The sequence below is a fragment of the Rhinolophus sinicus genome, chromosome 5, assembly GCF_057876585.1.
Source record: "Rhinolophus sinicus isolate RSI-liver-muscle chromosome 5, RSI-T2T, whole genome shotgun sequence".
Lineage (NCBI taxonomy): Eukaryota > Metazoa > Chordata > Mammalia > Chiroptera > Rhinolophidae > Rhinolophus > Rhinolophus sinicus.
The window spans coordinates 68,420,365-68,444,745 of NC_142505.1; the positions used below are offsets into that span (position 1 = coordinate 68,420,365).

At 56.3% G+C, this 24,381-nt stretch overlaps 2 protein-coding genes across 9 annotated transcripts in view; both read right to left on the reverse strand.

The window, feature by feature from the left end:
* The window catches only part of IBA57 (iron-sulfur cluster assembly factor IBA57), a 53,957-nt gene extending 46,866 nt beyond the window's left edge, over window positions 1-7,091 (reverse strand). For 3 of the 6 annotated variants that reach the window (XR_016021428.1, XR_016021427.1, XM_019729816.3), the window contains exons 1-2: window positions 6,651-7,080; window positions 70-410 (exon numbers count right to left, since the gene is read on the reverse strand). Coding sequence is in view for 2 of the 6 variants with exons in the window: in XM_019729816.3 (XP_019585375.2) it covers window positions 70-410; window positions 6,651-6,991 (682 nt within the window). In the remaining 4 variants the exon portion in view is untranslated. Of the gene's footprint in view, window positions 1-69; window positions 411-5,942; window positions 6,323-6,650 lie in introns of all 6 variants that reach the window. The other 3 variants (XR_012489484.2, XR_012489483.2, XM_074312171.1) reach the window with 2 other exon arrangements.
* A 6,467-nt stretch (window positions 7,092-13,558) lies between these two features.
* GJC2 (gap junction protein gamma 2) lies at window positions 13,559-24,283 on the reverse strand. 3 transcript variants are annotated; one of them, XM_088798878.1, is made up of 3 exons: window positions 23,267-24,283; window positions 15,448-15,914; window positions 13,559-15,173 (listed from the first exon to the last, which is right to left on the reverse strand). In XM_088798878.1, exons 2-3 carry the CDS (start codon window positions 15,893-15,895, stop codon window positions 14,446-14,448), a joined length of 1,176 nt encoding a protein of 391 aa, XP_088655004.1. In that variant the 5' UTR covers window positions 15,896-15,914; window positions 23,267-24,283; the 3' UTR covers window positions 13,559-14,445. The 3 variants fall into 3 exon arrangements, with proteins under 3 accessions (XP_088655004.1, XP_019585352.2, XP_019585353.2); XM_019729793.3 differs by having other exon boundaries at window positions 13,559-15,914; XM_019729794.3 differs by lacking the exon at window positions 23,267-24,283 and adding an exon at window positions 17,083-22,318 and having other exon boundaries at window positions 14,469-15,914.
* Between the last annotated feature and the right edge of the window lie 98 nt (window positions 24,284-24,381).

Below are 24,381 nucleotides of genomic sequence, written 5' to 3' on the forward strand. Positions count from 1 at the left end.
TGGCCCTACATTCCCACCCCTCCCACCCCGTCTCTGCCCTCCCCAACTGGTCCCGCCTGGCACCCATACCTTGCCGGTACCGGTGCCAGTGATAATCCTGGAGATCCCCAAGCCGGCCCCCAGGTACCAGGGCGGGGCCCTCATCCTGAGCGAGGAGCCGCCAGCCCATGCAGGCAGTGCGGGGGTCCGGGGTGAGGATGGCAGCACTCTCCTGCCCCCGTAGCAGTGCAGTTCTACCCGCCTCTTCTGGGGAGAGGGGCAGCAGGGCCCAAACGCGCAGCTCAGGGCACCGCTCCACTGTGACCTTCCGCCGGATCTTGTGCAGCGCCAGGTGCTTCTGTAGCGCGCCCAGCACTGAGCTGTCACACTCCAGGAGGAAGGCAGGCGTCTGGTCGGGGCGCTCGGGGACCCTGCAGGGAGAGGCAGTGGGTGCGGGGAGGAGGGGGGAAGGCACTGCAGAACCAGTGTGTGGAGCGGGGCCACGCCCTCCCTCCCCCCATCTTCTGCTACCCCTGTGCAGTACACACAGGAAACTCCATGGCTCTGGCAAGACCCTGCCGCACCCGGGCTACCGGCACACACACATGCCAGGGGCGGCAGGTGGGGAGCAGACCCAAGGACCACAGTGGTGTCTGCCGCTCAAGGTGAGGCAGAAAGATGCTGACGCCCACCGTGCCTCCTCCAACATGGAAGCCAGTGAGAAGCCAGGGTCCTAAGGCGGGGCGCATGCGGATTTCAGAAGGGACACTCTAGAGCTGAGTGGACCACAGCAGTGGCCAGAGAGAGGGACCCTGAGGCCACACCTACCACACCCCCTCCCACTTCCCCTAGGCGAGCTGGAGAACCATCCTAAGCCACATCTCAGGTGAGCAGACCACATCCACTCAAATGATCTTTGGATTCTCATGTGCTGACCAGATGGACAGAGGGGTTTCTTCAGACAGGCAAGCACAGAGAGCCTAGAGCAGTGTTAGACATGGGTGGGTGGCTGGGAGGGCTAGGTAGAGAGGTCCAATACCCAGAGGAGGACACCCAACAATCAGAAAACAACCAACCTGATTAAAAACTGGGCCAAAGACCTTAACAGACACCTCCCCAAAGATATACACAGATGGCAAATGAGAACCTGCAAAGATGCTCCACATCTTGCGTCCTCAGGAAAGTAAAGTAAAATAAAGAACTACCACTACACACCTAGTAGAATGGCCCACAGGCGGAAAACTGACACCAAATATGGATGTGGACACAGGGCAGCAGGAGCTTTCATCCATTGATGGTGGGAACGCAAAATGGTGCAGCCCTTTTAGAAGACAGTTTGGTGGTTTCTTATAAAACTAAACATACTCTCACCATAGGATCTAGCAGTTGCGCTCCTTGGTATTTACCCAAAGGAATTGAAAACTTATGTCCACACAAAAACCTGCACACGGATATTTACAGCAGCTTTATTCCTAATTGCTAAAACTTGGGGGCCCTGAAGATGTCTTTCAGCAGGTGGATGGATAAACAAACTGCTGCATCCATTCGGTGGAGTATTACTCAGCACTACAGAGAAATCTGCTATCAAGCCAGGAAAAGACATGGAGGAACCTTAAATGTGTATTACAGAGTGAAAGGTGCCAAACAGAGGAGGCCATCAAACAATACAGTGATTGTTTTTAATAAAAAAAAATTTATTACAGTAAAAGACACAGTGCCATTAATCCCCCTCAAAAACTCCGCCTCGGTGGCCACATGGCTCAGTTGGTTAGAACACAGGCTCTTAACAACAGGGTAGACAGTTCGATTCCCACATGGGCCAGTGAGCTGCGCCCTCCACAATTAGACTGAAGACAGCGAGCTGCCGCTGACCTGCCAGAGGGCCGGCCAGATGGCTCAGATGGTTAGAGCATGAGCTTGGAACAACAAAGTTGCTGGTTCAATTCCCGCATGGGATGGTGGGCTGCGCTCCCTGCAACTAAGATTGAAAACAGCGATTCGACTTGGAGCTGAGCTGCGCCCTCCACCACTAGATTGAAGGACAACGACTTGGAGGTGATGGGCCCTGGAGAAGCACACTGTTCCCCAATATTCCCCAATAACTATTTTTAAAAATTAAAAAAAAAAAAACAAAAACACTCCCCCTCTCTTTGAACACACTTATCCCATCATTCTTGCCACTTTCTGAATTAGTTCTAGAAGTCCTCTTTCATGAGTGTGTTTAGTTGCACTGTCATGGCTGCCTCCATGTCCTGAATCATTTTGACTTTGAGGAAGAGCCAGACATCACATGGTGCCAGATCCGGTGAATAAGGTGGATGAGGACACACTGTATGTAATGTTTTTATTTGACAGAAATTGCTCTATACCAGAAGCGATGTGTGCCACGGAGCGTTGTCATGAGGGAGGATGATTTACAGCACACTTTAAAACACACCTTCCCTCAACCGTAGCTCATACCTGACTGCCTACACTCAACAAGTTGAAACTTGTCACACCCTGTTACTAAAGTTCGAAGTACTGCTTTCCATATTGAAGATCCCTCCCTTTCATTGGATGGCACGCGGCAGCAGCATTCACCGTAGTTTTTTATCACAATGGAAAAGCTCCATGTCACACATCACTTCTGGTATGGCAATTTCTGTCAAATAAAAACATTTAGGGTCCTCATCCACCTTATTCACTAGATCTGGCACCATGCAACTTCGTCTCTTCCCCAAAGTCAAATGACCATGAAAGGAAAACTTTGTGAATCAATTCAGGACATGGAGGCAGCCATGACAGCGCAACTAAAGACACTCATGAAAGAGGACTTCCAGAACTGCTTCAGAAAGTGGCAAGAATGATGGGATAAGTGTCTTCGGAACGAGGGTGAGTATTTTGAGGGGGATAATGGCAATATGTCTTTTATTGTAATTTTTTTTTAATTTAAACATTCACATATTGTCTGATCACACCTTGTATGATTCCAACTATCTTTACAGGCAGTAAAAAAGATCAGGATTTCCAGGGGTTGGGGGATGGGGAGGGATGAACAGGCAGAGCACAGAGGATTTGGGGGCAGTGAAACTACTCTGCATGAGACTGCAATGGATCCATGTCATTGTCCATTTGTCCAAACCCGCAGCAGGTCCAACTCCACAAGTAAACCTAATGTAAACTATGGACTCTGGGTGATGATGTGTCCATATACGTTCATCGTTTGAACAAATGCACCACCTGGTGGGGAAACTTGATGGTGGGGGAGGCCATGTGTGTATGGGAAATCTGTACACCTTCCCCTCAATTTTGCTGCAAACCTAAAACTGCTCTAAAAAGTGTGAAAATGAACAAAGAAAAACCTCATTAAAATCAGGGTCAGGAAGCCCTACAGGGGGAGCTCTCACCTACTAACACCCACTGTCCTCTGCAGACTTCAGCAGCAAGCAGCTTACTTTACATGCCCCAGTAAGAGGACATTTTCTCTTTGCCCAGCAACAGCCCAACCAATAAGAAACCACCACACTCAGCCAATGAGAAGCTACCACCACCCTGAACTGTTGCTCTCCTCCAGTGAACCTCTGTTCAAAACAGCCCCTCCCACCTCCCTTCTTTCCTCCATAAAAGCAGTTCCTGTCTTATGTTCTCCTGACTTGCCTATGTTTCACCATGGTTTGCATGTCCACAGCAATTCCCCTGGTATTCCTGAATAATATCATTTTGTTGGAAAAATAACCAGCTGTTTTATTAATATTTTTAAGGTTGACATAAATAAAATCTACTTCACAAACAAAAAGCTACACCTGAGAGGAGGTGCTACATCCAGGACACAAGAACAGGGTACTTTGAGGAAGAAATGACTCACGGATGGGAAATCAGAAGTGTGAGAGTTGAAATGAAAAATTCAAGAAAGAGAGTGGATGGAGACAAAAAACCAGGCTGGGAGGTAAAACAGAGAAAGCAGGAAGGCATGCAGGCCTCCGGGGAGGCAGCCAGACCCAGTGCTGCCCTCTTCCCAGAGAGCAGGGCCCAGAGAGATTGGACATAGGTAAATGGTAGGGCTTCCAGGTGGAAATTCCCGTCCATTCTAAGGAATTTTTTTCACTTTCCCATCCCCAAATCCTGAGAAATAAATGTACTACTCACAATGGGAAATAAACGTACTACTCACAATGGACAAAATCCCTTAGACATTTTTCCTATTTATCACTAGGGTTTCCGGGTGGGAACTCCCGCTCGTTCTTGGGAATTTTTCTCGCTTTTCCATTCCCAAATCCTGAGAAAAGTTGGTCGGGAAATTGGGAAAATCAGCTCCTTGATCCCAGGTGGTTGGTAGTATCGGCCATCACTTTGTGGAAATGATTGATCGTGGAGAACAGAAAACAGTTTATATCTCGGGATTCGGGAACAGGAAAGCGAAAAAAATTCCTGAGAAAGGGCAGGAATTCCCACATGGAAACCCTAGTAAATAGCCATTGGCAATGAGGCAGGGAAGAAGCATATGAACTAATCCCATGAGGGGTCAGAATAGAAAAGAGGTGTCAAGTAGGGTGGAAGGAAAGGAGGCTCAGCCCCCAAAGCCCCACAACACAGAACTGGGACATGGATCCACTGCCTGCCAAACCCCGCAGGCGCAAGAGCAGCCATCCAAGGGCGGTATCCTTACCACTGCTTCTCCTCACTGCTGAGAAGCAAGGCCACTACCTCTGTGGTGTCTATGACAGAATGAAGACCCATCCCACCCCTCCATATACAGTACTTCATGTTGGAATCTCAGAAGGCAGACCATGGTCGGGGGCATCATCACAGTAGCCTCCAATTCCCTTAGCACACTGATCAGCGAGTGCCACCATGATTCCCCATTCTCAGGAATTAGCCAGGAGAGAAAAAACAACTCATCTGCAGGACAAATCAGGGCACAGGCAATGTCTGGAGAGAGTGGCCAAGTGCGTGCACTGGGACAGGAACTGACGGCACAGCAGCTAGGCAGTGATGTTCTGGACCAGAGGGAAAGTATGAAGAGAAAAAAGAAAAGAAAACTGCTTTCCACTGTAGAGCGACTTACAAGAATATAAATTCATTGTAACAAGAACACAAAGGCCAAAAGATGTAAAGGCAGATTGCAGATATAGCAAGGAAATTCGGGGATCAAAACATCATTTCAATGCTGATAAATTAAAAACAGTAATGACCAGAATAGATGCTACTGAAAATTACTGAGAGAGGGCTCAAGATAAGAATGCAGGCTCTGGGCAGCCGGATGGCTCAGTTGGTTAGAGCACAAGCTCTGAACGATAGGCTTGCCAGTTTGATTCCCACATGGGCCAGTGAGCTGCGCTCTCCACAACTAGACTGAAGCACAACGACTTGGAGCTGATGGGCCCTGGAGAAACACATTGTTCCCCAATATTCCCTAATAAAAATAAAAAAAATAAAAATATAAAAGAATGCAGGTTCTAAGATAAAGAAATTAAAGCAACTAGAGGAAGGAGAGACAAACAATGAAACTGGACAAAACTGGTCACAGCAGGGGTCACAAATGTTTTCTGTAGAGGGCCAGACAACCTGGGTTTGGGTCACACAATGTTTATCACAAATCTGCTACTGGACAGACTGCAAAGTAGCCCCAGACAGTATGCAAACAAGTGGCCGTGGCAGCGTTCCAATAAAATATTTACAAAAACAGGTGGTGACTGCCTGAGGGCCATATCTTACTGACCCATTCCACCGTCACAGTGCCCACCCAGCACCAAGCAACATGATAGAAAAGAAGACCCAAAATAATCATCGGATAAAGAGCCCCTACGAGCTTTCAGGACCCCGAAACAAGAAGGCATGAGGCTTCTCAATAGAAATACTGGCACAGGAAGACAGGTCACAATTCTCAGTGACAATATTCCACCTGGAGTTTTATCCCAGCCAAGCCATCAAGTAAGACCATTTGCAGAGCCATAAGGAGTCCAAAGCCACCTGAAGTATCCCACCTCTCAGTAAGTCACTAAAGGACGTGCTCCTCCAGACGCAGGAGTCAACTGAGAAAAATGCAGATGCATCCAAATCAGGAGGGGCACACAGCAGTTCCCAGGGCTGCGTGGCCTAGAAGACTGGTCAGAGAAGAGAGGTCCAGTATGGCTCTGGACACACGGCCTGGAACTGCACGAGGGCGTAAACTCTTTACCATCACACAGGTCATGATAATGTCAATACAGACTGATTAAAACACCAAACACGGATAACACTGGATATTGGGAGATTTGGGAGGGAAATGCGGGAAATACTGCAGAACTCGGAAAATCATGGTACAAGCCGGTCACGCACAGTCCACTCTCTGCAGTCGTGGCTTCAGGAGCTATTGACCCCTTTTCTGTGCAGTGAAGACAGGACAAAACTGAGCAGGAGCAGAGGCCAGGTGCAGAGGACCCCCGGCCCCACCCTCACGGATGCAATTCGCAGGCCCGTCCCTGGGTGCCCCTCCGCCCTCCTACGTGAGCCTCACCCGAACACCCTCTTCCAGGATGCCCCTCCCATCTCCAGCGGCTCTCCCCCGGAAGGCCCACCCCGTGGGTGGCCCCTCCTCCCAGCTCCCTGCCCCTCCCTTGGCTGCCCTGCTCCTCCCCCTGACTCCCTAACCTCCTCTTAGATCCTCCCTCCCTTGCTCCACTTCTCTCCGCCTCAACGACGTCAGTTCTCACCTGTAAAGAATGACGTCATAGAGCGTACGTCCTTGAACGTTGAGAAAGTGGGCATAGCCCGCGCTCGCCGGAGTCGAGGCGGCACCGTCAGCAGGACCCGGAAGCGGCAGTTCATTGGTCAGCAGCCCCAGGAGGAAAGGAGCGGACTCCGGCCCGCGCACGCGCACCAGGGCGCGTTCGCCCAGGGGGAAGCAGGCCCAGGCCGCGCCGCCCTCAGCGTCGCCGCCGTGACGGCTCGAGCCGTGAGCTAGGCGGTGCCTCGGGACCGTGCGCAGCCGCCAACGCCAGGCCAGGCCGCCACGCCCCGGAGCCGCGCCCCGGAGAAGCGCCACGGCCGCCATCTTGGGCACAAGTGAAGTGGCGGGAGGGAGCGGCCCGGGAGGTGGGCGGGCGCCACAACGGCCCCTGGCGGCGGGCGAGCGGAGCGGGTGCAAGGGTGGAGCGAGGGCGAGACGTGCGCGGCTCGTTGGTGGGGCGGGGCCTGGGGCTGCCGTCAGCCCCGCCCCGCCCCGCCCGTACCCTGCCCTGGAGCCTTGTCCCAGACTCTGGGTGCACCTGACTTGGCCTGTCCCTGGGTTTTCAGAACGGAGGTTCTGCTTGCTTATGGCAGTGTCAGCGCTTTTCAGGTGCACAGTTCAGGGACGTTAAGCGCATTCCCAATAGGGTGCATCCATCTCTGCCATCCAGCACTTTCTCATCTTCCCAAATAGAAAGACCCTACCAATCAAACTGGAGTCCCCATCCGTCTCCCTAGCCCCTGTCACCCCGCATTCCACTCTATCTGTGAACCTGACTCCTCTAGGGACTCGTGAGAGGAATTATGCAGCATTGTCGTTTTGTGACTGCTGATGCCACTGCACGCAATGTCCTCCAGTTTCATCCACAGTGTGTCAGGATTTCCTTCCTTTTCAAAGCTAAATAACATCCCCTTACATTTTGTTTATCCGTTCACCTGTTGATGGACACAGGGGTTGCTTCCAACCCTTGGCTGTTGTGAATGTGATGCTATGGACACCGGTGGGCAGATACCTCTTCGAGACCCTGCTTTCAGTTCCTTTTGGCATTGTGTAAGGAAACCCACTCCTGTATGTCCTTACTCTCTCACTCCCTTTACTTCTGACACTTCTGATCACCAAATGTGTGGGGGGGGGACGGAGGGCACACATCAAGCAATTCTGTAACACCAGCTGAGTGTCCCAGTTTAAATCATTTCTGACCCTACCTACCTGGAGATAGTGTCAGACTCCACAGGTGAAGAGCTCAGTCCTACAAAACTGCCCCCACTTCAGACGCCAATTGCAAGTCCAGGTTGTTACCTGTGCTTCTGATTGATGGTTCCCATAACCCCCTCCTCATGGTCCATTAATTTGCCAGAGTGGCTCACAGAACTCAGAGAAACATTTACTTACCAGATCATTGGCTTATTATAAAGAATATAACTCAAGAAGAGCCAGATGGAAGAGACGCAGAGGGTGAGGTATGTGGGAAGGAGCGAAGGACTTCCATGCTCTCTCTCAGCCCACCACTCTCCCAGCATCTCCATGTGTTCACCACCCGGAAGCTCTTCGAACTTTGTTCTTTTGGGTTTTTATGGAGGCTTCATTACATAGGAGTGATTGATTAAATCACTGACCACTGATGATGGATTTAATCTCCAGCCCCTCTCCCTTCCCTGAGGTCAGTGGGTGGGACTGAAAGTTCCAACTCTAACCACAAGGTTCATTCCCCTGAGGACAAGCCCCGAAACTTAGGGGCTTTCCAAAATCACTTCATTAACATTAACAACAAGACACCTTTATGGTTCCCATCTCAGGAAATTCCAAGGGTTTTAGGAGCTCTGTGCCAGGAATAGTACAAGACCAAATATGTATTTATTATTATTAATCACAATATCATAAGTATAAACCCAAAGTAGAATTAATTGCTGGGTGATACGGTAATTCTATGTTTAATTTTTCCAGAAACCGCCATACTGTATTCCTAAATGCCCCAGTCAGCTCAGGCTGCAGAACGAACACTGCAGGATGGGTGGCTTAAACAACAGATACTCATTTTCTCACAGCCCTGGAGGCTGGATGTCCAAGATCAGAGTGCTGTCAGGGCAGATTTCTGGTGGGACCTCTCTCCTCAGGTTGCAGACGGTGCCTTCTCACTCATGGTGTCTCTTCTCATAAGGATACAAGTCCTATGGAATCAGGGCCCCACCTTTATCACCTCAAACTTAATCACCTCCTGAGGCCTATCTCCAGAGACGCTGGGGCTTAGGGCTTCCACATATGGATATTAGGGGACACAATTCAGCCCTTAACATTAAGCACAGCTTTTGAACCCCACTTCCCCATCAGCTAACATCCCCAGTTGTTTGTACCCCTTTTAGGGAAACTCAGAGAGCCTGTGTGTTCTCCCTTAACTCACTGTTTGTGAAACCCAGGACTGCAAGGTGACACATGGAACCAGCCACAAATGCTTACACCCCTCCTGTGTTCTATCCCGGATCTGACTCGGTGGCTCACTGTCACTCCTGTCCAGCCCACGAGTCAGGGCCCTCAGAGCAGCACCATGCTAGCCCATAGTGTGGGGCCAGGGGTGTCCTTGGGGGCCTCTCCACCTCCCCTCACCCTTACCACCTCATCCAGCTACACGATTTCAGGTGCCCACAAGCCCATGGCTCCAAGTGATGTCTCCATACCAGGCATTTCCCCCTCAAATTTCAGATCCCATGGCCTATTTGGCACTCCCCTGGCGTGTCAGTACTCAAACTGTGTGTACAAGGGTGACCCCCACATCTCCTCAGAGCCCCACTGCTCCAGCGACCAGCTGCCCACCCTCTGCCATGCTCAGTGTCGCCTACCACCCCTCAGCATGCACAAAGTCCTCATGCGTCACCTCGACCCACCCACAGAGCTCACAGCCCCACACTCCCGTGCAGGATCAGCAGTTAGCTCTGCCCCCTCTCCTGCCTCCCACTCTTTTCCTCTCCCAGCAGACCCCCCAACAGCACATGACTTGCCCCCACCTCAAGACTGGGTCCAGATGCCACCTCCCAACAAAGCTGCTCTGACCATGTATGGATGCGTTTCTCCAACTTCCTACTTGAAAATTTTAACCTACAGAAATTGTGAAAGAATAGTAAAACTGTACCACCCTTCACCTAGATTCAGCAATTGTCCACATTTTTCCCTGTCTGCCTGCTATCTCCTGCCAGTCCTCTGCTTGTCCAGCTCCCACTTGCCGGGCTGAAACCCCTCAATGTCACGCTGCTCAAACCCTGTGAGTTCCGATTTCCCAGCTGGGCTGACTGGGTGGTGAGGGGTTCGAGCAGCCTGCCTGGTGCCCCCTGGTCCCTGATGCCCTTGGTCCCCCACCCAGGTGACTTCCTGGCTGTGACCAGCTAGGCCTGGTATGTGGCTCCGCTGGCCCACAGCCCTTCATGGAGGAGGTCCTCCTCTGCTGGCCGGGCATTCCACAGTTGACCCGGCACCTCCCTGCCAGCCCGAGGACAAAACGAGGTGGGGGGAAAGTTCCTCCAGTCTCACGTCAACCTGTCCCCGGCCAGCAGAGAACCCTGCTTCCCACTGGGCAGGAAGGGCCCCAGGCGACCCGGGGCCACCTAGAACCTCCCTGACCTCTTGATCCAGTGCCAAACCCAGCCTGCCCCGCCACCAGGGCTGTTCGAATGCAAATTAACTCAAATGATGTCAAATGAACCTCCCAGCAGCTCCCTGATGGCACCACTGATGTGCCCAGAGACACACATGGCCTGTGGCTTCCTCAGTGGATAGAGCAGACAGCAAGTACCTCCCCCCATCCCACAGTCTGCTGGCCAGTGATGCTTTGGGGCCCCTCCTCCAAGAAGCCTTCTTGGGTCTCTGCAGCATTCTGGCCAGCTCAATACCAAGGACCCTGCCACATGTGCACCTCCTAGCTACTGCTCCTTCTCAGGTGTCCCCACAACACTTCTCACATGGCAGCTCTGGAGAAGCTGTGGCCTGGTCTCAGAAGGCTCCCAGGGAACACTACTAGTTGATCTGGGCTAGGCGGGGGCCAGGGCTGCAGCTGGATCCCACGAGCGCTCAACTCTCTCGGAGGCCAGGGACCTGGAACCATTAGATGGGGTGGGGAGCTGAGAACTGGAAAACGGCAGGCACGGGGGTCCGGACCCCGCTTCCGAGCTGCTGCCTGGCCAGGGGTGGTTTCCTGTTTTTCTCTCCTCATGGTATCCTCCCTTCCCAAAGGCAGGAGAAGGAAGCTGCCCTATTCTGGAGGTGTTGGACACCCCCTCCCCACAGCCCTCTGCGGTCTCCCTGAGCAGCTGGGGAGCTGGCTCTGGCCATGGAAACGGATGAGAATGAGACAAGAAGGCCATTCTGTCTGATCCTTCCCCAGACACTCCCCTGGCTGGCCCTGCCTCAGCATGGACCTGGGCAGGCCCCAACCAGCCCGGACACCCTGCCAGGCACTGAGGTTTATCCTGCCGACCGGCTGCTGAGCCCAAAGGACAGGGACAGGAGGGGGGACAGTTCTACCTTCCATCCTCATGGTCATCTCAAGTGGGTGTGGAAACCAAGGGGGTTTGCATGTTTGTAAGGAGTTAAGTGAGCACAAAGTGCCATGTTGCACCTCTGGGAGCTAACAGACCTGAGCATCGTATCCCAGATGGGAGGTGGCCACCCACTTTAGGGTATCACTAAGGCATGAGACTGTGGTTGTATCACTGCATCAAGGAGGCAGGACCATAGATGACACAGAGATTGGCTCCCCAGGCCTGGGACAGCCAGTGACAACAGAACCTAAGGCACCATGATCAAAAGTTCAAAGACCTGACAGGAGGCCAGTGGTTAATCTAGATCCCCGAGTCTCCGAGACAGGAGGCCTGTGCCTTCTCCTGTGGTGATCGCACCTCGTGTTGGGCATATACCTTAGGATGAATCCCCAACCCCAGGGCCTCAGTGGGGCCTTTAAAAATGTGGTGAAGGTGAGATGGGGTCACCAGGGTGGGTCCTCATCCTGTAGGACCAGTGTCCTTATAAGAAGAGATCAGGACACAGAAGCACATAAAGGGACGACTATGTGAGGACACAAGGAGGAGACAGCTGTCCACACACCAAGAGGAGAGGACTCAGGACCTGGATCCCAGACTTCCAGCCTCTAGGACTGTGAGAAATATGAGTAAATGTCTGTGTAAGCCCTAAAAGACTGTAGTATTTGTTACACAGCCCAAGCTGACAGAGACACCTTCCAGAACAAAGCGCCCATGTGCAGCTTCCCTCACTTCTGGGATGCCCTTTAGCCAGCTCTGACTGATGGTGTGTGTGTTCATCAGCATTCTCCAGAGAAACAGAAACAACTTGATATATATAGAGAAAGATTTATTATAAGGAATTATCTCATGCAATTGTGGAGTCTGAGAATTCCTATAATCTGCCATCTGCAAGACTCAGAAGAGCTGGTAGCTTAAGTTCCAGCCTGAGTCCAAGGACAAAGACAAGAAGAGACCAGTGTCTGGACATCCTGTTTAGAATGTTTGAATCCAGAATGTTCTTACCCGAGCACAAACCCGCCCAGTGTCTCCCCTGTCCACTGGCTTTGTGGCTGCTTTTCAGATGGATGTTGGGGGTCCTGAGCCTCACCTCCCACCATCATGGACCCTGTCACCATCAGATGCCAGAGTACTGACCATTAGGACCAGGCCAGCCTCCTGGCTTTGCTGAGAATATATACCTGCCTTCCTCACTGGCCCTCTCCAGCCACTAGCGCTGTTATGAACTCCAAGTGTCCCACTGTTCCCCACCCAGATGCCCACCTGACTCTCTGAGGTCCTGAGGTCCTCCAGAGCCTCCACTGAGAGAGAGCCAGCAACAGGAGGCTGACCCGGGGGAGTAGAGGGGCAATGGAGAGGGTGCCGGCACACAGGCGTGTCTTGCATATGTCCATCGCCAGCTCCACCACTCACTGTGCCCAGTCGCACCCATAGGGGATGGACAGCATGGCCCCCACCCAAGGGACCTGGTGTCCCCAGTGACGACCCCACCAGTAGCACAGACCCAAGTCTGGGACTGCTGGTTCCATGGACCTTCCTCTCTTAGAGAGGTGAGTGGTGTACCCCTATTCTGGACCCAGATTGGCATAGCCATCAAGACTTTCTGGGACGGCGCTCCCTTGGGAGTGGGGCTTACTTGGATCTAGGGCTCACCCAGGGGTGGGGCTCAGCCTAGGGGTGGGGCTTCCCTGAGGACAGGGCTCAGCCAGTCAGACCCCACAAACAGAAGGGGGACTCAACTTGCAGTTGGCATCTGACCAGAGGTAGGCTAAGGTTAGGGTTGGGGTTCAGCCCCATCTCGGGGCTTGGCCCTGGGACACCAAAGGGATGGTTTGCAGCTGGGAGAGGCTGTCATGACCTGCCCTGGGCCAGAGGAAGACTGGGAAACAGCTGGGATCACTGAAGTCTAGATGGAGGTGGTTCCTTGCTGGCAGCAGCTGATTCTTCCCCCCTTCCTCCCTCTCCTACGCCCACCTCTGCCCCTCACCAAAGCCACCACTGCAGGCTCTGGCTGCTCTCCAGACCATGCTGGGGCCTCTCCGTCCTCTGAGTCGCAGGCGGACCTTGGCTCTGAGCATGGAGGCATGGCCTGCTCTCTGTTCTCACGATCTGTGTGCTCAGCGGTGCCCTATCCCGCCTGCTGCCTGGCACTGAGCTGCACCCACATGTCTCTGAGGAGCTGCTTTCCCAGCCAACCTGGAGATGAGCTGTGTCCCCAGAAAGCAGCAATGGACTTGCACATGTGTGCACATACCGCATGAATACATACAGGTGCATGCATACTTGCACACACCACATGTGCACACAGGCCACAGGCACACACATACATATGTGTGCATACACATACACACCACACATACACACACGGTTGTAAACAAAAGTTAGTTTATTATTTTATGCCCTTTGTTTGGGAGGCTAAATTAGGAAGAGGGTCTGAGGGCAGGGAGGCCCTGGGCAGGAGCCCAGAGCCCCATCCCCAAGCACCACCAAAGCCGCAGCCCCTAGCCACCACCCTGTTGGTCCCAGCAGCAGGGCAGACCAAGGTCTTTGCAGAACTCCAAGTCTGTCCCAGAGGAAGGGCTCTGCCAGGCCACAGAGAAATTTAAGAGGGCATGGCCCAGCTGTATAGGCAGGAAACGGAGTGTCCACTCCAGCTTTCCAGGGCCTCAGCCCAGCTGTATGGGCAGGAAAGAGGGGACAGGGTGCAGGCCGGTATTCGCAGGAAGGGGATGAGCAGCTTATGCACTGGGCCCCAGATGGTTGAGTGGGGAGGAGCCGCAGCATAGGGCTGCGCTCAGGGCCTTCTACCCACTCTGCCTGTTCCCTCTACTGTACAAGGAAGACCCAGGAATGCTCCTGGCTCTGCAGGAACCAACAGATGGGCCGCGGGCTGGGGTGTTGGGGAAGGAGCTCCATTGGCTGCTGCAGGGAGTGAGGACAGCACAGTAGCCCCAACACCCAGTCCAGACACCGCTGGGCAGCACACCCTGGCTACTATAGGGGAGCAGGGAAGGGGGAGCACTCAATCCTAAGCTCTTGTCCTGAGGCACCAGCCGGGTCCCAGGGAGGCTCTGAAGGAAGGGCTGGGCATCCCAGCCAGGGAGGCTCAAGGTGACCCTGGAGGCATGCAGAGGGGCAGTGACCTAGCCAAAGCCCTGCCCAGCACCCCCCCCCCCAGGGTTTATGAATCAGAACTGGGGAGCCTTCGTGGTGGCCAGGCCTGTCCTCTCCTCTTACCCCGGACAGAGAAGGGGCTCAGCGGGGAAGGGGCAGTGATACTAAGCAGGAGGTACCCTTCCCCCTCCCGCCCCTCCTAAGGGTGGGCTGAGGAGGAGGTGGCAGTGGCAGGTGGTGCTCTGCGTCTGGCCCCCAACCCCCACCCCGTGCCTGGAGTGGAGGGAGGACTGGGCGCTGTGGGCGCGGGGCCTCAGATCCATACCGTGGTCTTCCCCTCCCTGCTGCTGGCACTGCCCTTCTCCGAGCCCGCCCTGGGCTTAGCGCCGGACCGGCCCTGGCCCCCGCCCGTGCCCCCCGACGTAGCACTGCCAGATCCTGAAGGTGGCGCACCGGGCCTCGGGCGCCCCCGAGAGGCCCCGGGGAGGCCTGGACAGAGCGGGCTGTCGCGGTCCCTGGGCGCCTGCCCATCCCGCAGCGACCGCAGCGCCATACTAGCCAGCTCTTGGTCGTGGGCGCCCGCACGCTCTGCCGCGCGCACCACCAGGCTGTAGTCAGGCGGACAGGCCAGGCCCGCCGGCGCTGCGGGAGGCAGGCAGGGCGGCGGGCGCAGCGCGGGACTAAGGGCGGTGGGAGCGGGGCGACGGGCGCGCACGGCGTCCTGTGCGCTGCCCAGTCCCAGGTGCGCCATCTCGCAGAGGTTGAGCAGCAGGCAGAGGCAGCTGACCACGTACATGACCAGCAGGAAGACCGTCTTTTCCGTGGGTCTCGACACGAAGCAGTCGACCACGTGCGGGCAAGGCTGGCGGCTGCATGGGAAGAAGGGCGGCACCTCAAAGCCGTACAGCAGGTACTGGCCCACCAGGAAGGCCACCTCGAAAGCAGCCCGTGCCACCAGTTGGGCCACGTACACACGCATTAGGCCCTCGCGCTGGATGCGCCTCCGCCCGTCGTGTGGCCCATTGGGACCCGGGGTCCCCGCCGTCTTAGCGTCCCCGCCGGCGCCCTTGGCCGCGCCCACGTCCTCGATCTCGTCCTCCTCTCCCATGCCCTCAGCTGCCCCTGGCTCCTCATCCTCCTCACCCAGGCCCAGCATGGGCTCCTCTTCTCCCAGGTTGGTGGGCTCAGGCCAGCTGGGGTGGGACTGCAAGGGTATCGGTAGCAGCGCACGGGGCCCGGGGCGGCGGCGGGGCGCGCGACGGCGCTCATCCTGCGCAGCGCGGGCTAGGCGGTGCACGGCGTAGCCGAGGTACATGACGGAGGGCGTGGAAATGACCACGATCTGGAACACCCAGAAGCGCACGTGGGACAGGGGCGCAAAGGCATCGTAGCAGACGTTGTCACAGCCTGGCTGGCGCGTGTTGCACGTGAACTTGGTCTGCTCGTCGGAGTAGATAGACTCTCCTCCCACAGCCGTGAGCACGATGCGGAAGACCACAAGCACCGTGAGCCATACCTTACCCACGAACGTGGAGTGGTGGTGGATCTCCTCCAGCAGCCGCGTCAGGAAGCTCCAGCTCATGTTGGTCATAGGGGCGGGGGAGCGGGACCTGTGGGCCACAGCAGAGCTCAACCTTGGGGGGGGGGGGAGCGGGACGCTGGCCACGTGGAACTCAACCTAAGGCCAGGAGGAACCCTGGGGCAGGGGTCTTTGGAGCCTGGTGCCTCGGCCCCAGCAGGGAATTCACCGCCTTCCGCTGAAGGGGCAGCCCCTCCAGGAGCATCGCCCCCACCCCAGATCCTGACACTGCCCATGGGGTGCATAGAGGGAGAGGGGGGTCTGGGCAGCAGAAGGACAGACAGCACACAGATAGATGACAGGCTGCCTTGCTCCAGTTGAGCACTCACCCCTGTGATCAGGCACTCACCCCTGCCTGAGATCGGACCCCAGGTCCCTGTGACCTGGAGTGGAGCCAGCCCTTCCTGCCCTCCCCTAGCCACCCCAGGAAAGCCTGGTCCCAGGCAAGTCGCACTCCTCCCCCACCTCTGGGGACCCCCACCCTACGATCCTGAGAGCCACAGGGAGTCAAGTGGTAAGCCAGCTTCTTGGGGCTGCCAGCCCTACTCAGTCTGGGGACTGCACAGCTTTAGCCCACATGCACCCACAGTCCCTACCTCACTCAGCCCCCAGCAGCACCCAGATCGGTGGGGAGGGCCTCATGGAGTCCTGTACCCTGCCCGGCCCCGACCTCCTCTGCCAGTACAGTCCCCCATCAGCCCCCATGCCCCACACACCCTAAGTCCCCCCAGCAGTTCACCCCTCCACACCCTGCACAGGGTCTCTGGTCCCTCCATCTCTGCAAAGGACCCCCAGACTCCTTTGTGCTCCGCCCTCCCCCAGTCCAGCTGCACCAGGTGCTGCCGCTGGACCCTCTGGGCTGCTCCACCCTCTCATGCGCACCCGCATGTCCTCTGCAGTCACAGCTGGGAAGTCCCAGCATGGAGGGCAGGATGAGGCCAGGTGTCTGTCCAGGGTGGGGCTGTTTCCAGCAAGGTGCACAGTCACCATAAGGCACTTGTGACACTCAGAGACAGCCATGGGCCACTAACCATGTCCCAGACCAGTGCCCTTTCCATACCAGCTGACCCCTGGGTGGGCCTGTGCCCAGGAGAAGGGGCTCTGTGGGCAGGGACAAACAACCCTGGTCCCCTGTGCCTGCAAGGAGGAGCTGCACCTCCCAACCCCCACCCTGCCTCCTCCACAGCCAAGGCCAGTACCTGCAGCTGGATAATTTGGGGCAGGAGACCCCTGAGTGCTCAATGCTTCTGGCCCCTTCCCTTCTGGAACGGGCCTGGGTGGCAGTGTGGGCAGGTGTGGGATGGAGCAGCAGAGACAGGCGGGCTCTGGGCCCTCTTTATGCAGCTGGGGCCTCTCCCCTGGGCGGAGGGAGTGTGGGGGGGAGGTGGAGGAAGAGGGGGCAGCGGGGGTTCCTGGGGAAATGACCCCACTTCCTCACATCTGTGTGCACGGCCCATCTCAGAGCTACACATGGGCAATGCAAACACAGATGCACACCCACACGTTCACTCAGACACATACATGCATACAGGTGTACACACTCAGACATACATGCATTCATGTGTGTGCACATGTATAAATACATGTGCATATACATGTACATACTCACATGCACTTACATGTGTGCAAATATACTCGTGCACATGCAGTTGCCTCACATGTGCAAACACATGCATACAGGTGTACAATGCACTCAGATACATGCACACTCATGCACACAGTCACCAGACACATGCACTCAGAGACATGTACACAGATATGCACACTCACGTGTACACATACACTCGTGCACACGCAGACACAAGTACAGATGGGAACAGGCCCAGCCCTCCAGGGCTGCCTCTTCCCTTGTTCTGTCTCAGGCCGGAACTCACAGCTGGACCCCTCAGGCCTGATGCTGGCTGTTCTTCCTTGGGGCCAACCTCCACTAGCCTCCAGGACCTATTCTGGCCCTGACCTGACAGTCCCACATCACAGGAGGCTGAGGCCTTTGTCACCCCTGCCCGCAGGAACCCAGAAAGGGGGTGGTGGAGCAGCCCCCACCTCTTTCCTCCCTCCCAGCTCCTCCTGGGGAGAGGAGTCTTGGTTGCAGGCAGAACTGACCCAGGCTTTGGGGTCAGTATTAACTGGTTTTCTGGGGAAAGCTTTGGAATCGTGTTTGCTAATTCCCGCAGTACACATGCTCTCCCCATGCCCATGACCAACTCAGGAAACGTGGCAGGGGGCTCTCCACACGAGCTCTAACTCTGCATGGGTTGTATCCTGCCTCGGGGGTAAGAGACAGTGCTCTGCCCTGGGGGCTTGTGCAGATGCAGTCAGGGTCCTGGAGATCAGATATGTGAGGAAGAGGGCAGATGAGAGTGGCCCTGCAGGAGGTCAGCTGAGGGTTCATCCTGGACAGCAAGAGGGGGGAGAGGGTGAACCTCCTCTCCCTCCCCCCAGAGACATGGGGGAGCTCAAGCAGCCTCCGGGCAGGGGCAGAGGATCTGGCTCTTCAGACCAGTGTGCATGTCCACATGCTGTGTACCTGTGTGCAGGGCTTGTGTCACGCATGCAGTCAGGGCGCGGTCATTCTGTGGTCAGGGGGCTGGCACTGATCAGCTCTGGCCTGGAAGACCGCCACCCTGGTCTCAGGGCTATGGATGGTGTCCCCAAATCCACACCTTCAGCCGGTGCTGCCTCCTACCTGGCACATGGACGTTGGCAGGCACCAAAAACGCCAGAGGACCAGTCCCAAATATCTCCCTCCAGAGTGGCTTCCAACACAGGTGGGCCTGTCCTGGACAGTTCTCCTCCTCGCACCCCTTTGGGCCCCTCTGTAAACCCTGGATGCAACCCCGCAAGGCCTGCACTCACTCCGTAGCTACCTTAGGAAGTACAAGGACCCTTCTGAGTTCTGCGTTCTCCTCAGACTTTGAAGTAAAATGCCAAGCACATCTGCCCCCAGCGCCAAGGAAACTGCACCCCCATCCCACTCCTCATGGGCCAAGCCCACCCCTCCAGGGCCTCTGCTCCACTCCTGGCATGCTGACCCTGCACACACTTATGCGTCCCCCACACACACACATACACACCTCTGCTTGCACACTGGGACTAAACCTGGGGAGATGGGAAGGGCCTCAGTCCTCCCTGTGTGGGGGCTGCAGACAGGCGACAGGAGGGCCTGGCGTGTTCCACATGGTTACAGGTTAGCATTGGAGACATGGATCTGAACCCTCATTCAGCTAAACCTCGGCACAGTTGGTTTCCTAGAGAATGTCACAGATACACACGTGCATGTACAGGGCTCTGTATTTCCTTGCCTGTCTGCTGAAAGGCCTAAATTAAAAACACCCCATAGCACTGATACACCTCCATACCACTCCCCAGTAAAGGAACCTGGGCTCAAAGAAACAGAGAAACGGGTGGGTCCAGGGCAGGACGTTTTCAGGAAAGGAAACGCTGGAGCACCTGGTGGTGCCAGAATAAGGAAGTGCTGGCACGCGCGTGTGCACGCACGCACGGACGCACGCGCTCGCTAACAGGGGCGTGCCAAGCAATGCCCGAGCTCACCCAAGAGCTTCCTGTGTCTGAAGCCAGGTCATTTTAGGAAATAGAGTGACTAAAGTAGTAATAAAGATTGGGTTATAGATTATTACCATGGTATAAAATGAATCCCCATTGATACAAATAATTGAATAATTAAATGGGGAGAATTCTAGTTTTGCAGCCACTGTACCCTCCAGGAGAGGAGCCCACCTCGCCATTCCTCAGGGTTTGATGCTCAGAGTGCCCCTTCCAGAGCATGCAAGGAAGGGAAAGTGGAACCTGCAAATGTCACTTCAGGTCAGGGCCAGGTCTCACCCGCAGTGAAAAGCCAGTTGAGAGCATGGGCCTTGCTATGATGTGAGAAGGGCAGTGCTCCTGCTGCCTTTCCTCCCAAACCTCAGCCCAGATGACCACGAGACAACAGGAGACAAGTTCCAGAAGGGCCTCCTACAACATACCTGACTGACACAGCCAAGGGTGTCAGGCAAGGGGATCTGAGGCCTAAGGAAACCCGAGGTCTGCATGCTGTGATGGGCCCTGGTGGGGGGAGGGAGGGAGGACCCAGAGGAGAATTGATGACCACACGCTATGTGTGGTCTTGCTTGGGGGGAAGGAGACCTGGACAAGGGACAGTGAGAGTCATGGGAAAACTCAGGAATCTAGGGGAAGTTTTGACAGCATATTATTGGTGCATTGATTGTGACAAGCGTTCCATGGGAATGGGTGTGGGAGGTCACATGGGACCTCTCCCTGATCTCCACAACTTCTCTGTAAACCACCAGGGTTGTAAATAAAAACCTTAGGGTGGCCGGATGGCTCAGTTGGTTAGAGTGTGAGCTCTTGACAACAAGGTTGCCAGTTCAATTCAGGCATAGGATGGTAGGCTGTGCCCCCTGCAACTAGATTGAAAATGGTGACTGGACTTGAAGCTGAGCTGCGCCCTCCACAAGTAGATTGAAGGGCAATGACTTGGAACTGATGGACCCTGGAGAAACACACTGTCCCCCAATATCCCCCCAAAATTAAAATAGTTCCTACCCATCACCCCAAGCCCCTCTCCCTGTCTTTTCCTCCTGCCTGGCATGTATTGGTCTGTCTGGAGGCTGCAACCACTGAGTAGGGACTTTGGTGACTTGACCTGGGCTGTGGAGGGGTGGGAACAGGCTGCCCTCATGGCTGTCAACGCTGCTGGAATGCTGTGGCCAGCAGTGGCTCAGCTGGGCCTGCTTCATGTGGGAAGGGTGCTGGTCCTTCAGGGATCTGCCCCGGGGGGTTGCGGGAACCTTTGTTCACAGAGTATCTTGCTCAAGTGATGGGTCAGAGCAAGTGTAGGTGGGGGCCACTCAGGATCCAGGAGGAGGTTTGGGGGGAAGGGCCTGGGAGTGGTCAGCAAGGGTGTGGGGTTGGGGGAAGGAGGGAAGTGCTGGGCCAGTATGGGCACAAACAGGGGCTCCCCATTACAGCTGGTCATCCCACAGAGAGCCTGAAGGGAGGCGCCTTCGGGAGGAGGGCACGGTGGGCTCCAGTGGGCGTCAGGAGGGCGCATCGTGGGGAGAGCTGGCCCACCACTCTTGGTCCAGGTCCAGTGGAATGGCCTCTGCAGGGGGATACCTGGACTCTCCCAGATTCAAGCACCACCCCCGCCCCTGCCCCTTCTGAACAAAAATTCTAGAGAGGCCGACAGGGCTGCCAGCCAGGGCCAGCCCAGCGCCATCCTGCAGTGTAGCAGGCCAGGTCCTGGGCAGCAGTTTCCTTCCCATCTCTGGCCCCACTTCCTACCAGTGCCCCTCAGGGCCCAAGTAGAACTTCCTCCACTGAGGTGGGGCTGTGGGCAGGGCCCCAGTACTCAGCTCCCCAAAGCCTGTGGGGACCCTGCCCGAGGAACCTTCCAGCACTGGACCTCCAGTCTCAGGCTGCTTCTTCCAGTCCCTGAGGATACAGGGATCCCCCGTGTGCCTGGCATTGGCAGCCCTCGTCCACACTAACACCCACCAGGACTTCAAGGCGACTCTGCCCTATGAGGCTGAGGCTTCAGCTGGAGCCCAGGGCCTGCCCGCTGAGGGGCCCTGGGCGAACAGTCCTCACTCAGGCTTGGGACTGCATGTCCACCTCCCAACATGACCTTAGCAGTCACGCCAGGTCTCCCCTTGTCAGCTCTGTGGTGGCCCTGTGTGGTTGTCCTCCATGTCCTTCCCTGGGACCTTGGACTCCCACCCTTGATGCTTCAGTTGTGTTTCACCTGGACTCTGGGCTGCCCAGAACCCAAACCCTAGGCCTGGGGGTCCTCTGCCACATCTAGTGCAGAGCACAGCAGCCCATGTCCCAGCAGCCCCAGGGCGGGTCACACACACCACTAGGTTACGGCCCAGGGAGCCCGGGCTCTGTCAAAACCTTCCATCTCACAGAGTCCTCAGGGCTGGCATCACCCATGTCTGGACTCACACATGCACACCGTCACATATACTCACACTCCCTTCTGGGAAGCACCCCCACGTCAGGAGGGGAAGGTGCCCTCACCACGTGCTTAGCAAATGCAGACCAGTGAACAGACTCCTGAGCTCTGGGGAGGGAGGGTGAACCTGAGGTGGAGATCTATTCCCTCCCAGGGACACAAGGTGCAGGTCACGGGACTCCAGGGGTCACCAACAGGGCAGAGAAACACTGAACACCCACGGGGCCCTCTCGAGATGCAGAGCCTGGAACCCTGAAACAGGGAAGTGAGGGGAGGTCCTCCCGAAATGGTGGAGGTGTGGTGGGGGAAGGCCTGGGGAGTGAGTCATGGAGGCACGGCCAGTCAGCTCCAGCAGCCAGGCCTATGTCCCCTCCAAGCCTCCTCAGGCACTGTGTGCCCAGGGCAGGATGCAGAGCCCCCCACCCCTGAAGGGTGCCCACACTTTCCACCCCTCCTAAACCCCACTCCATCCCCACCTCCCAAACTGACCTGGGTAAAGCCACCATTGTTGCCTTTCTCAGCACACAGCATGGCATCATTACTTTTTCTCAGACACCCCCTCCCCCTGCCTAGTGCACTTGCTACCCCGACAGCCCAGGAGCCCCCACTTACCCAGCAGGCACGGACCTCCCCAGTACAGCAGCCCTGGCCACTCATGGACTGGCTGCTGCCCCTGGCCTTGCTTTCTCTTGATGGGACCCCTGCCCACTTCTGTTTCCCATCCTTGACCTCACGACCCAGACAATTCACTTACCATGTCTGCAGCACATTGGGGGCCCCTCCTGGAGGACAGGGGTTTGTTCTGCTCTCTACTGACCCCCGGGGCCCAGATGTAAGGACTTGGGACCCAGTAAGCGCCCAAGAGGACTTAAGGGAAGTCCCAGGCCATGCTGAGGCTAGCTGAGGCTGGGTCAGGAGCAGTTATGGGGGCAGGCAGGTGTACTCACCCCTGCTTGTCTGCCCATGTATAGGGGTGGGGTTCTCAGATTCCCCCCAGGCCTGAAAAGCCCAAAGCCCCAGCCTCTGGACACACTGCAGCTGCCTGACTGGTGTGGGCTGGCCAGTCCCGCACAGCCTGAGGGGCCCCAGCTGCTGGGCGCATAGCCTCTCCTTCCCTGCTCGACAGCCGGACTGAGTAGCCCCCACAGCTCCACACCCCGTCACCTCCACCCCGGGTCGCTGTCCCAGAAGACCCAGCAAATCAGGACCTGCCCATTAGAGCAGTGGGCCTGACAGACCCCCAGAATGGAGGAACACCTGGCCACGCCCACTGCCTGCCATCTCCTGGGGCCTGCTGTTTCAGGAGAGGCCAGCATGGGCCCGAGACCGTTGCCTAGAGGGGAGGGTGACATTGCTCAGCCACAAAGGGTACCCTACACCTGGTCCCCTAGATATCACCCTACCTTTTTCAGGCCAGAAAATGAAAGTCCCTGAGACCTTCCACCTGCCGGCTGGTCGGACACTGGCCTCCAAGGGTGTGCACTTGGCAGAGTCCAGGGCCTGACCCAGGGCCACCTCTCACCACCAAGCACAATGCAGGGGGAGGCCCTTCAAGGGCCCCATTGTTCCCCCACGGCCTGGGGTCTGAATCCCCGATTGTCCCTGGGACTGCACAGGGCCGAGAAGGAAGAGGCCTCCCCCGGCTGCACTGTGTTGGGAGGCAGCTGGCCCTGCCTCACCTGCTCTTGGACCTGGGGGGCTGCCCAGCACCCCCTTGCCTACAGCATCCAGGCCAGGCTCCCACCAGACCTCCTCTATGCCTCTGGGACACTGGATGACGCCCAGTCCCCACTATTTTCACCTGGGCTCCCTGCCTCCGGTGTCTGTGTCTTGGTCCTGCCGCAGGAGCGTGGCCTGGGTACAAGCCACAGCACCACCGCCCACCATAGCTGCTCTGCCCTGAGACGAGTAGCACTGGAGGTGTCTTCTCAGACTCCAGGGAGCATGGAACCCCCTGAGGCCCCAGGTGTCCTTCCTGGACTAGCCTCTCCCAGACCATCATGCCAGCTAGGCTCAGTGAGCTGTGCACAAGTGTATGGCACGTGCGGGTCCCTGAGGCAGGGTCCTGTCCCTGAAGTGTCAGCCCCACTCCCAGGTTAGCAGCATGTCCTTCAGGGACCCACAGCTGGGATGGGGACTAGGAGGAAGGGTGGCTGGAGCAGGGCCTTGTCTCCCCAGCCTCAAGCTACCTGATGAGGCAGTGGGAGAGGCGTGTGCTCCCTAGCAGCCCCACCTACTCCCGGGGGAGGAGGGGCCCACACCCACCAGGAAGCAGCACAGCTCACTCATCTCCCTGAATAGAGCTGGGGTGTGGGGAACCTGCGGAACCTCTGGTGTCCCTGGGTGGGGCATCCCTACTGGTCTTCCCAACATGGAACTGGGGCATGGGGAGCCCAGGGAGTAGTGTGCGGCTGGGGAGTAGCCCCACTGGCCAGCAGCCCCAAGTAGCTGACGGGGTGGCGGTGGGGATAGGGGTAATGTGAAGCTCCCAGCCCTCCTGGGGCTGGCTATCTGCAGG

Coding starts and splice junctions, on each gene's coding strand:
- GJC2 (XM_019729793.3), bottom strand. CDS start 15,895: ATGACCAACATGAGCTGGAGCTTCCTGACGCGGCTGCTGGAGGAGATC.